The following is a 12537-nucleotide window of genomic DNA, read 5'->3' as shown; positions in this document are numbered from 1 at the left end:
ATATGATATAGCAGACGATTTTCAGTTGTCACATCACATTGTGGTCTCAAGTCTCATATTCTATTGATTAGGCTGAATTCGAGTTTAAATTTAAACTAGAAAACAGCAGCAGCTTGGTAGTATTATTTACATTCAGTGATTCTCAAATAAATATTTCATTCGTCCACCAAATAAGAAGTAGAAACAACAAAGGGTAAGTCATATCATTGTCAATTGTAGCATCTTTTAAAGTTAGTCTTGATTTGATTTCATTACCCAAATCAAATATTTGAATCAAGCACAAAAATTCAATGTATACATTGAGTCGTGTATTATATATATAAGACCTGGAATGAAGAAAAGTAATTTAGTGTTTGAAATGGGGAAAAACCAGGCAAAGTAAATGATGATGACATTTTCTACTTTGCTTGAAACAGCGAAGGTAAATGATTGTAATATTTATTCGAAAACATGACAGCCAAAAAGTTAAAAAGCACAGTAGTACCTACTAGAATAATAGAGGAATGAAAAGAATAGATAGGAAGAGAAAGACATTTCCAGTTGCCTTGCTAGTTTTTGAAAAGAGCCCCTGTTGTTTGGGTGAGTCAATTGAATTGCTTCTGATTCCAGGATACCAAGGCTTGAAGGTAGTCTGTTGCCAGACAAAATTGTTGCTTCTTCGTGTAGTGAAATCGTTGAAGGTGGGTCTAGTGCTGTCTTGAAGAGGTACTGAAGTTTCCCACACGTCCTGAGCAGTCAATCCTGCTATTGGACACTGTGCAGAGTTTGGTCTGAAATGGTGAGAACAAATTTCCACTTTAATTATAGCAACTGTCAAGGTGTCATCAAATGCCCAAGTTACTGACACATAGTCCTCGCATTGCTTGAGAAGGAAGGCCAGAGATTTCGAGAACATGTCTTTGGTGAATTGGACTGCTTTGCCGTCTAATGACGCTCGACAGTTTCTATCAGCTGCTGCCAACATGCACTCTTGGAATGCATGGTGAGCGCTGTATCAAACAGAAAATGTTTCGTTACAAAAGTTTTATTTTGGGGTGTTTTTTTTGCCAAGAAACTTGCCAGCAAATTTGTATGTTGGAAATCGAAAGAGCCGACACTTGATCGATCAGGTAGCTGAGCTGCTTCCGACACTTTCCCTCATCTGTTGCCATGGACTTGATGCACGGTGCATGCTTCAGATAATCTGTTTGAATCGTGGGAACAACAATTTATTTGTTTTCCTAGCAACCGTAAATTTTGAATTTAAATCATCTTACCTGCTTGATAATTTGCATTCGAGCACATCTCGTCATTCTTGACGGCTTCGTCTAACGCGATTTGCAATTGTTGTTGTCGCCTATCGCTCGTCAGGCAGATCATGGCGTAGTCTCTGATGCAATCGATAAATTCAGTCCCGATTCTTTAAAGTTAAAACAAAAAAAAAAATTCCCATTGTCAACTTTCATCAAAGAAATGTCACAATAGAAAAACAACTCGTGTCCGCTGAATGTAACGACCTGCAGTGAGTAGAGACGTCGGATAGAGTGGCCGGAACGACGTAGTCGGGATTGCGTAGCAGTGGCTCGGCTGTTTTGACACATCTATGCAGTTGGTCTCGCTGACAGCCGTGACTCACGATGGACTGGAACGCGACAGTGGCCAGCGAGTTATGTACTAGCATTAGTAGCATAGGATAGAAAACAACAAAAACAAATAAAAAACAGCAATAGATTCGGGGGGGGGGGGGGACAGGGTAGAGTAGAACGAGTTGTGCGCGTGACAAAGGAGTAATTTGATCGAAACATTGGGAAAATACAACTTGTGCGTGCATCTGCTAAAGTCAACCGACTTCACCATAAAAAACGCCATTTCATCTTATTTTTTCCCATTTCTTTCTTCTCAACCCACCAACTCTCTGTCAATCCTAGCACGGGAGGGAAGGGGAGGCGTAACGAGGAGTCACCGGAAGTTGTCATGAGCTCACGCTATTCTCCCATTCGTTGACTTTGGCTCTGAGCAAACGTATATACTATATGCCGAGTTATTCTCTTCCAACACCAACCGACCAACTGCATCCCGCGTAATAGTCTTTTCTTCTCATGGTCGGAATTTATTTTGCACACAAAATCTGATTGAGTTGGCTGTCAGCGAGGCGAGGGAAACGGAAGCGCCCAATACTTTCACTAGACGGGCAATGATGAGGCAACCCCCCTTTTGACAAAAACTATAGGCCCAGTGTGTGTGCTGTGCGTTTGAATGCAAACGAAATATGCCCCGTCACTTTGGAATTGTTGAAACACAGCTGGGGGAAATCACAGTGGAAGGCCAATCGTCATAAACGAGGCCATGTAATCACAGAAAAATCGTAAAAGACTTGCTTGCTTTACTTTTTATGGTAACAAATTACTTGGCAACCGAACGTTTTGATTAAACAGAAAACCGTATCGCCTACGAGACGGTTGGAACGAACAAAATTGAGGCACTTTAATTCATTGATTTTACCTTTTGCACCAGTTTATTTCTGCAGAAATTGGCCGTCATGGAACATGCCATGATTTCATCAAAAAACAATCTCAGTCCTTGAACAGTTTGAACGCTACCGTTTCCGCTCAACTCTCTCTTCTCTACTTTGGGTCGTTTTGGTCGAGTGAAGTAGTGGTGCCGCCCTTTCCCGTTAACTTGGCGAATCTGACCTTGTTATCTAGCCATCTTTTACTCCGCTTGAACCCGATGCGTGCATTTTCGACTCGGTTCTCTTTCAACACATATGCCTCTCCATTTATTTTAAAATCAGTCACGCTACTTTGAACGAAATCGATTCTCGCTGGCTTTGGCTAACTTGCTTTGATATTGCGATTGATTCAAGTCAACTTTTCTGAATTCGTCTTGCAATATTTTGTACAATGTCATATTCCTGCTTATGTCAAACTTTAATGTCTTTAAAAATATGATAGTTGGAAATGATTAGACTCACCCAAGATTAACAAAAGTAGAGGAGACACGATGTAGTGAGTAGCCATTTCGATCCTTAATTGAGAGCGTTTAATTGGGAGTCTTGTTGATCACACAATCAATGGAGATACAGTACTTGAAATCGGCTCACGATAATTAATCGGAGTAGTAATCCATTTGCGGTTAATATTAACCGTAATGTTATGCTATGGGGCGGAAGCTAACAAGCATATGGTAGCCAACTGTTCCGGTGTAATTCTGACACCCAACTGACTGCTCTCTCGAACTCGACAGCCCGACTCTATTTCTTTTTTTTTTCACCTCTTGTATGGCCATTGTTGGATACGCTTCCATCCACAGTATATACCTAGCTAGCTTCCAGTGCGATGGAGAACGGGTAGCGGTCGTTACGTGACCCGCTCTCTGCACAACATCATATCATATCATACCCCCCACCACCCTCTCTTTTTTCGTTCGTTTACTTCATCACGCTATGCGTATGCGCGTCATAACCTTGCCGCTGTTGGCGAAGACGGTAGATCCGACGCATCGTGCAACTTGACGTGTTCACGCTCTGGCTAGTTCTTGCGAGTTCTTGGGTCTTTCCAAACTGCATACGACGTCGCAGTCCAAGTCGACTGTGTGTGTACTGAAAGTGGACCAACTCGAAGGCATCATGCACCCCCGTCGATCCTTATTCCCTTTCGTTGTGCCATATAGTCTAGCTATAGGCATGAGTAACCGTCATAAAAGTCATGTTGATGCCTGTTTCCTTTTTCTTCTACGTCCATCTCCATCTTTTCCCTATTTTTCTAAAAAATCACGCGACTTTTTTTTTATGTGGAAAACGTTCCGATTGAAAACTTTGAAAGCAACAACGGTCGTTACGCTTTTCTGATCAGCAATCATTTTTGCCATCATTCATTTCTCTTTCTCTTTCAGGTCACTTTTATCTGACTTTTCCCTCTACCTTTCTGTTTGTCAACTTTTGTGCCTCCCAACTGTTCGCCCCATCTGTCATTGATGACATTCCACTTTCCATTCGCCTCATTATTACCCCACGTTTGTTACCTTTGCCGCGCTGGTACGTAACGTGAAAGTGGTAAAGCTCAAACCTGTGCAGCCGGCCAAATATAGTTCGTGTGTGTGAGTTACTCGTAGTAAATCTCATTGGGTTGGACAACGGTTGGGATTCAACCCTCTTTTTTTATAATGAATATGCCCTCGGTGATGGATGAGGTATCGTTACAACGAAAACCTCCCCAGACCTCAAAACAACTGCATTCGCTGTTGAATTATTCAGAGCATTTAGAATCAAACACATTAACATACTACTACACTTGGAGCTTCTGCGTATTAAAAAATAATAATGAGACAGTATTTCAATATTCGTTTCGACGCCAGGATATCCGGGTCAATGTGTGTTGATTCAATCAATCACAAATCTTTGAAAGGATGGATTTCTCATTGTTCTATTATTCACTATTCGACTGGAAATTTTTTTTTGGGACAGGATGCTACTGGAGAGCATAAAAATAAAATGTTGCTCTGCTGCATTTCTAGTTCATTGATTTGTGACGCAGAGGGTTGGTTATTCATTTTTGTTTTCCCTTTTTCGTTTTTGTGAATAGGTATACATGGAGGCGAGCCAGACTCGAGATTGCACAGTGTACGTCTCAAATTTCCCATTCTCTCTGACCAACAATGACCTCCACCAGATTTTTGGGCAATATGGCACCGTGATTAAGTAAAATTTCAATATTATCATTGAGACTGTACTAGATTCCTAATCATCCACTTTGAATTAAAGAGTAACCATCGTAAAGCACCGATTGACAAGAAAAAGCAAAGGCGTGGCTTTCATCGTTTACAAAACTCCAGAAGAGGCATTGAAATGCATCCAGCAGACCAATGAAAAGGAGGTATGTAGTATGGCTTTTCTAATCGATGGCATAATGGAACACATTTTAATATTATTAATTTTCCTCAGATGTTTGGTCGGATTTTGAAATCCTCCATTGCCAAAGACAACGGTCGGACGGAAGAGTTTGCAACTCAGAAAAAAACCTACGAGGACAAATCGCGGTGTTTCGAATGTGGCCAGGAAGGACATCTGAGTTATCAGTGCCCTAGTAACGCATTGGGAAGTCGCGAACCGCCAAAGAGAGGATCAAGAAAACACGAAAAAGAAGGGAGCGAATCAGGAGATCAAGACGATTCTCTCGGTGCTGCCATTCGCTACGAACAGCAAAAACGATCGATGCAAGAGCAATCAACGTCGTTATCCGCAACAAACGTCCGAAAGAAGAAATTCAAACCAAGCTCCTACTTCAGTGACGAAGAAGAGATAAGCGACTGAAGCAGGTAAAGATTATATTTAAAACCCTTAAACTCGTTTTGTTAACATAAGTCTTATTAGCGGTAGGCTATAAGGTAAATTACCTTATTAAGGCCAGTACACTCTACCGATCCCTCGAAAGCATACAATCTTGTACTTATTTGCGTTCCGTTGCACGCAATTATTTCCGTAAAAAACGTGGAAATCAGTCAAATGTAAAAATGTGATGAACTGTGAATAAATATTTTAAAAATAGTTAGCTGGAAATTCCAGCTTAACTGATTCAAACTGCCGATCGGCACGTACGATACGGCACGAACGATAATGTGGAAATAAGACTATTTTCTTTTATCACGTTTGCGTAAACTTGATTGCTTATTTCATTACAATGGCTTACTTCTAGACAAACGCTTCATTTATGGTGACTTAATACATTTTTTGATGTTACGCTATCCTCCAAAAGTGGAGTTCTATTGTCGAACATTTAAAATTCTATGGAGTTCTATTGTTAATCATGAAAATAGTTAAAGAATTTATTGGAGTTCTATTGTCGGGTATTTTTAATAATATTTAAAAAATGAGTTCTTATGTCTTTGGAGTTATACAGTTCTACTGTCACATACAAAAAAATTTAATTTTTTTTTTTTTTTTAAATATTGGGGTTCTTCTGTCTTTGGAGTTCTACTGTCAGCAACCGTTGCAACCCCAATAGCGCAACGTTAAACTGCAGCGCAAATAGCGGCCTGACGTTGCAATAGCAAAAATACATAGCGACGACCTACGTGTTCTTGATTATCATGTGATGGCGGATTGTTGAGTGGTTGTCAAAAGTTTTACTATATTTTCAGATTTTTCCATGAAAATTACGGATGAATTCACAAGTAAATTCCAGTTTTTGCAGTTTATTTCTGTGCAACGTTGTTTGTGATTTGATCCGTAGTGTGTCGGATCGCCTCATCAGATTTATTTGTATGTGATGTGTATCTGGTTATTCATTTCTCGTGAGTCGTGATGTTAAGCTTCGGAATAACGGAAACAGAGTTCGGAAAGCAATCCATCCGTTCCGTAAGTCAAACGTCGTAATCGTGAGGGAATCTTTTGCCTGTCGGTAGGTGGCTAAATTGGATTGTCCTCCAACCACCAGGTGACGCGAGTGTCTTCCGAGACGCTGACTGAAAGTGTATTCCAAATTAATTACGGAATTGCGGTGTCGATCTATATTTTCAGCCATGAAATTGTAATAATAGTTTGGATTTCTTAAATTTAATTAATCTTAGACGTTTCTCTCTGAATTTACAGGCAATCTGGCATATTATTTTACTTGGCCAAATAATGTGACGACGAGGGTGGAAACTGCTGTCAAATGTCGGCCATTGTTCGCTGTACCTATACGGCTGTACGGTTCATCTCGTGCAGAAACACTTCAGAGCTAGTAAAGTAATGCTATTGATCAATTTCCCTGCAATAATGCAATAGGTTTTATTAGTTGATGTTCAGGTCGGAGGAGGAGATCCCATTGCTCAACTGTTGCAGAAATTGAGAACATGACAAAGTCTGAGCTTCATGGCTGTTGTATCCTTAATATGGTTTTGTTGCAGCCATCTGGTGAAAGATGTGATCGAGTCAAGTTGAGCTGCAGCTGCTGCATGCAGTTTATCTAGCTGGTGTTATCCCAAGTGTTACTGCAAGTAATTTTATTGATGTTATTGGTTGTAACTTGGGAAGTCTTGTGTTTTTTTAAATTTTGTATTCAATTGACAAGTTAACCTCTGATGTGATGTAGAAAATTAGGGGTAATATTTCTTCCTTCCAAATAATTTCTTCCATTCAAAGATAGCCACATTGTTGGTCAGCTTCCACTGAGTTTTTTTTTTCAATTTTCTTCCAATCAATCTAGAACAAAAATTCCCACTCAGTTTACAAAGTTTTTATAACATATTGGAAGTAGATGAACAGAATTCCTCCCTGGTTTCTTTTTCAATTTAAATTAATTACTCATTTTAAATTAATTACCAATTTTAAACTAAGTAAATTTTATTATCGGCACCCTTTTTCACATTTCAAAATGTTTTTGGTTCATTAATGTTCTTTTGCTTTGTAGGAGTAGGAGTTCATGGTCATTGTGATGCTTAAGCTGTTTATGGTGTTGCTGTTTGGTGTACAGCAGTGGTTTTGCAGTCCCTTTCCAGTTGAGAGATGCTCTGAAATGGAGCTCGTGCAGACTTGCAGTTCAACAATACCACTAAAAATGTGTCATTTGCCTATGTTGGTGTCCATGCGTATGCTGTGTTGAAAAGTTGGCTTAAATAACCAATGTTGCCTGATGGCTGTCGGTCTTGTTTTATCGGCTGCATTTTGTCGATGTCGTCTCTTGCTACCTGTACCTGCGTTAAGGTAATGCTTGATGTTTTGTTCAGTTATTGACTTTCAATTAAGATCTCTATTCTTTTTTCAGTTTAATCGTTTGCTGCCGTTCCATAGACTTGATCCATTGGTAAAACTGAGGAGAGGTTGCTACGCGGACTTGCAAGCGCATGATTCGATGAAATCTGTTGGAGGGTCATGAGTCCAAGCTGGAAGCCTACTATGATACACTGCTCTCATAATAACTGCTCCTCAGCTCTCTTCGCTCTTTTTCCGGTTTCTCTTAACCATGGCCGGGTAATCTCCCTGGTCGAGTCAGTCGGGCAGCGTCTTCCACTGCTTGACTGGCTGCAGTTACAACCGGATGGTCTGTTAAAATAAGAATTTAAATCTAGAACATCGCCTCCTTTGATCGGCCCGGACAATCCTGAAACCTTTAGGGTTGCCATTCCATCGAGGCTTAAACGAGGGTTCGTAATTACACGTTAGTCAAATTGCTAAAGCTACTAATTCAATTGTTTGTATTACCAGATGACGCGGAGGTGTTTCCTATTGAGGGGTTTTGGTGACAAGGAGTCACTGAACGAAACGCTAAACCAAATGAAAAAAAAAAAATATTAAAAAAGGTAATGCTAGACATGCGACTATACGACATGAAGCTTTTGCTTTTGCAGAAACTAATGTGAATTTGTTTGCAGCCAACGATCCTTTACATATCCGAGCCGAGTCCTTTCCGTCTACATTCGGTGTGAAGAGCAAAACCCGAATTTCAACACATTTTACTGCTTAGCAACGAAAACAAAGCGAGTGTCAAAACATTGTTTTACTTTTTACGCGCATACTTTATTGTGGTAGAAACGCGTTGGTCATGTAACAGGGTGCAATTGTTTTTCCCTTTTGTTCATGCAGCATCAAACGACACGCGATAGGTTCTGGCTGTAATCAAATGTTCAAGATGATAGACCTGTCAATGTAAAAGACAGGGTAAGGGTAGCTCCTGTAAATGTTATTCATTTAAGTTATTAAATAGCTGCTAGTAGGATCTCATTGTTGATTTGCGGTTACAAAATCCATAGTCCTAGAGTTCAGGTATTGTCAATCAATCATTTGATTTGCGTTTTAGATACTCCTAAATCAGTTGTGGAAATACGACCCCCCCCCCCCCGCTTCTGCTGGGTGTTAACTTAGAATCATTGAAGTTAATTTTTTAGTTATAAATGCGTTGTGAACGTAGCGGACGAACTCTAGTCTATCGAGCTGAAGCAATTGCGTCTTAATTTCTTATTTTGTTGATTTTATTCAACCGTTTAATGAGAAGCTTTGATTTGTATTTTTTTTTTATATTAATAATTTATCTTTTTTTTAGATTTTCTTCTCCGACCGCAGGTGCAAGGATTATGTGTTTGAAACTTAGAAAAGTTTGCAATAGAATATTTAAAAAAAAGCCGACAGTCCTTCAAACGGTTCGAAATGGAATTCATTCACCGAAGAAACGAGTCAAATGACTCAAATGTGGTATTTTTAAAGTGACTAAAATTTAAGCCATTATCATTTATGATTTGATATGTATTTTGATATTAGTTTTTGTAGACCCATTCCCAGCAACGTCAACCTGCAGAAAGAAAAAGGCCAGTTTCTACGACCTTGACGCTCGAAGGTCACGGAGATCATTACGTAAAACGTGTCATGCAGTGGTGTAGAGGTTGGGTGAGAATGACACGTGTTGCTTCATTATCTAAAAGGTGTCAGGCATTGGTGTAGAGGTTGGGTGAGAACGGGACGTTTTGCTTCATTATCAAGAAGGTAAAATAGCTATTAGGCTTGAGAGGAGGGGTGAGAAAAAATTGTATAAAAGGCGAGAGAAAAGTTGGCAGGGATCAGTCGAGTGAGCATCTCCGACACGGCAACAACTCCATATTTCGTCGTAATATCAGTTCGCAATCACGGGTAAATGTTCATTTTTATTTCGAGTCGTAAATCTATTCTATCTTGTCATTAGTTGTTGATACGACTAGTTACCTTCGAAAAATAATTTTCGATTGTTTATTGCATAGCTAATTATGGCATTGTGTTGCTGTTGGGTGCTGTATCGTTGATGTCGACCACGAGAAAAAATCTTTCAAAAGGAAAGAGAAAAGGCAACAGAAGTCAATCGAGTGAGCATCTCCGACCCGGCAACAACTGGATCTTCGTCGTATTACCAGGTCGCAATCACGGGTAAATAATCTGTATTTCTGCTTGGAATTTTGTATCACTTTCCATTTTTTCTATTTGATAATATGTCCGTTATTGTTGAATATTTAATATTGTCTAGTTACCTATGCCGTCGTGCTGCTATTGGTTGTTGTATCGTTGATGGCTGGGTCGAACACTGGTGTACCGATGTCTTCTGGATAAGGCGGATACCAAACCGCAACGCCGCCGCCTTACTACACAACAACATACGCAACGACCAGTTACTACACCGAGGTTGCACAGTTGGGTTTACAGTTAAACTACCAAGGATTCAGATTATTACACCATAACTTGTGCTGCTCCCCGAGCTACACTACCAAAGCGCAGAGTACTACACCGAGGCTCCTAAGTACTACACCACCGAGGCATCTACTGAGACTAAGCAACTACGTATGCTGCCCCAACCTACGACACCGAGGCTCCAGCTTATTACACCACTAAAGCTGTCGAATACTACACTGGAGCGCCCAAGTACGATAGAAGTCAGTCAAGTGAGCTTCTCCGACACGCAACACGGCAGCCCCGAAGTTTCGAATAATCTTCGTTTCAAACAGTGGAACGACAAAGAGTGAGGGTGAGCTCTTTATTATTGTAATTTTTTGGAACATGTACTAATGACTTGTTTTCCTTCCTTGTCTGTTTTTCGGACGAATTTACTGCAATCCCGTCTAATTGAATAGCAAAGATAATGGCGGCGTAGCATTCGTACGTGTACACCGCGTCGTTAAACTTGACATTGTCGGACGGAAAGCCGAACTTGACGATGGCCGTGCCATAAGCCTACGACAAGTGCCTTATTGCCACAGGTAAACATTTTATGCCAAACGAAATTCATCTTAAAAGTCACAATGATTACTCCTTTATGGAATGTTGAACAACTTTGATAATATTCCTGCTTGATAGTATCTGAGAGTCTACTTAAACTGCTAGCAATTTATTTCTGTGGTTACGAATCACTCTAAAAATGGCCTTTATTTTCTTGTTAGGTGGTAAACAAAACTCTTTGTTAAATTAGATTCTAATTATTGGGTATGGACTTTATTTTTTATTAGGTTGGAGATGTTGCGTTCGTTTGTGATATCAAATTGGGTCGTCGTCGTACGGAACATCATCACTTTGCTGTTGTATCAGGGCGATTGGCTGGAGAGAACAATACTGGCAACGAAACATGGATGAACAACTGCAGTGCACTGTCACCAAGTTCATTCTTCGTCGTATTATCAGTACGCAATCGGGTAAATATTCTGTTCCATGGAGTTTGCATCAATTATTTGTTTTTATCTGTTAATGTACCATATTGAATATTAATGTTCAAATCAATTACCGCCTATTTGATTGTAGTGTCGTGCTGTTGCCGTTTGTCGTATCGTTGAAGGTTGGGTCGATCACTGGTGTACTCATGGCTCCTGGGTATGGCGGATACCAAAGCACCACGCCGCCGCCTTGCTACACAACGACAACATTCGCACCAACCGGTTGCTACACTGAGGGCCACAATTACTACACCACCAAGGTTCCAGAGTATTACACCGCAGCTAATGCTGCCCCGAGCTAAATTACCAAAGATCCTTAGTACTACACCGAGGCTGCCAAGTAGTACCCGGGTATATTACTTTGACGTACAATCAGTATATTAATGAATATACGCTGGTGGATCTACGATGAATATTCTTTATTTCATCCCATCCTAGATCCGAATAAATTTATACCTACGCTATACTACCACCCCCCAATTGCGACCTGGATGTATTCATCCCATATTAACCTACATCTTACATAAAGTGGATGGGCCGTGTTAGTAGGGTGTGTTCGTTTGTGTTAGTTAACCCGTTGATTGCCACGCCTTTGTTCTCCCCTAGCTCCTTCGCACGGGCCGCGCTGGTCGGCCTCGTGGATTTCATGCCGCGAGGTCGGAATGTCGCCAAGCTCAAAATTTGCCGCAAGGCAAGCCTATTAGGCAATGCACCATAGGGACTTCCCCATTGTCGATACGGTGATGGATTCGCCTGTCACCGTGTCAGCCCGGACTTGTCAGCAATGGCAAGTCCCACCTTGGCCATGGATCCTTCAGACGTGGCAAGTAGAGAGTAGAAAACAACCTACGGGTTGTATGGCGTGGCAGCCAACGGGTTAACTTAAGTGTATTATGTATGTGATTGTAAAATGTGGTGGAATTGTGGGTGGAGGTGGGACAATAAAGCAATTCCTTTTAATGTTTTTGTTTGCTGTGTCATAACTTATAATAAAAAAATGTTTAGTTCACGACTTGTATATTTTTTACAACTTAGTTTTACATAAGTTATAGGCAAGTGATTGATCAACTCCAGACCCTTCAAATAAACTTATATGAGAAACCAAACTTCAACTCCTTTGTTGAAACACACTAGAATATGTCGGAGTGCAGAGCGACTAGAGCAATAGTCACCTCCAACATGCGAAATATGAATTATCCAATAAAAATCAGAAAACGTCGCAATGTTAAAGGCTTTTAGGTGGCAAGAGAAGTCGTACAAAATGATTAACCAGGTTAAAAAAAAATTATTTTCTCATCAAAGACTAGTAACTATTAATATATGACCGACAAATCTGAACATGTTTACTAAAATTGAAAATTCGACTCTAGTATTTAGAAACGTCTCTGTAGTACGTTGGAGAAGCGAAGGGTGTGG

At 40.4% G+C, this 12537-nt stretch overlaps 2 protein-coding genes and 1 long non-coding RNA gene across 5 annotated transcripts; 2 read left to right on the top strand and 1 right to left on the bottom strand.

Annotated features, from left to right (window-relative positions):
• The first annotated feature begins 13 nt into the window (after positions 1–13).
• Positions 14–5716, top strand: LOC124342857 (zinc finger CCHC-type and RNA-binding motif-containing protein 1-like). 3 transcript variants are annotated; one of them, XM_046796047.1, is made up of 5 exons: positions 14–194; positions 4566–4678; positions 4742–4853; positions 4922–5295; positions 5351–5716. In XM_046796047.1, exons 2-4 carry the CDS (start codon positions 4569–4571, stop codon positions 5288–5290), a joined length of 591 nt encoding a protein of 196 aa, XP_046652003.1. In that variant the 5' UTR covers positions 14–194; positions 4566–4568; the 3' UTR covers positions 5291–5295; positions 5351–5716. The 3 variants fall into 3 exon arrangements, with proteins under 3 accessions (XP_046652003.1, XP_046652006.1, XP_046652004.1); XM_046796050.1 differs by having other exon boundaries at positions 4922–5296; positions 5344–5716; XM_046796048.1 differs by having other exon boundaries at positions 4922–5307; positions 5355–5716.
• On the bottom strand, positions 287–3219 carry LOC124342796. Its single transcript, XM_046795963.1, has 6 exons — positions 2954–3219; positions 1497–1653; positions 1257–1399; positions 1060–1183; positions 846–989; positions 287–770 (listed from the first exon to the last, which is right to left on the bottom strand). Exons 1-6 carry the CDS (start codon positions 2997–2999, stop codon positions 488–490), a joined length of 897 nt encoding a protein of 298 aa, XP_046651919.1. The 5' UTR covers positions 3000–3219; the 3' UTR covers positions 287–487.
• Positions 5717–9284: 3568 nt separating the features above from the next.
• Positions 9285–10873, top strand: LOC124342924. Its single transcript, XR_006918971.1, has 6 exons — positions 9285–9314; positions 9376–9580; positions 9688–9850; positions 9948–10442; positions 10549–10674; positions 10855–10873. It is a non-coding gene; the product is annotated as an uncharacterized LOC124342924 (long non-coding RNA).
• Positions 10874–12537: the final 1664 nt, after the last annotated feature.

The sequence above is a fragment of the Daphnia pulicaria genome, chromosome 6 (assembly GCF_021234035.1).
Source record: "Daphnia pulicaria isolate SC F1-1A chromosome 6, SC_F0-13Bv2, whole genome shotgun sequence".
NCBI lineage: Eukaryota > Metazoa > Arthropoda > Branchiopoda > Diplostraca > Daphniidae > Daphnia > Daphnia pulicaria.
This window is presented reverse-complemented; position numbering and strand designations above follow the sequence as displayed.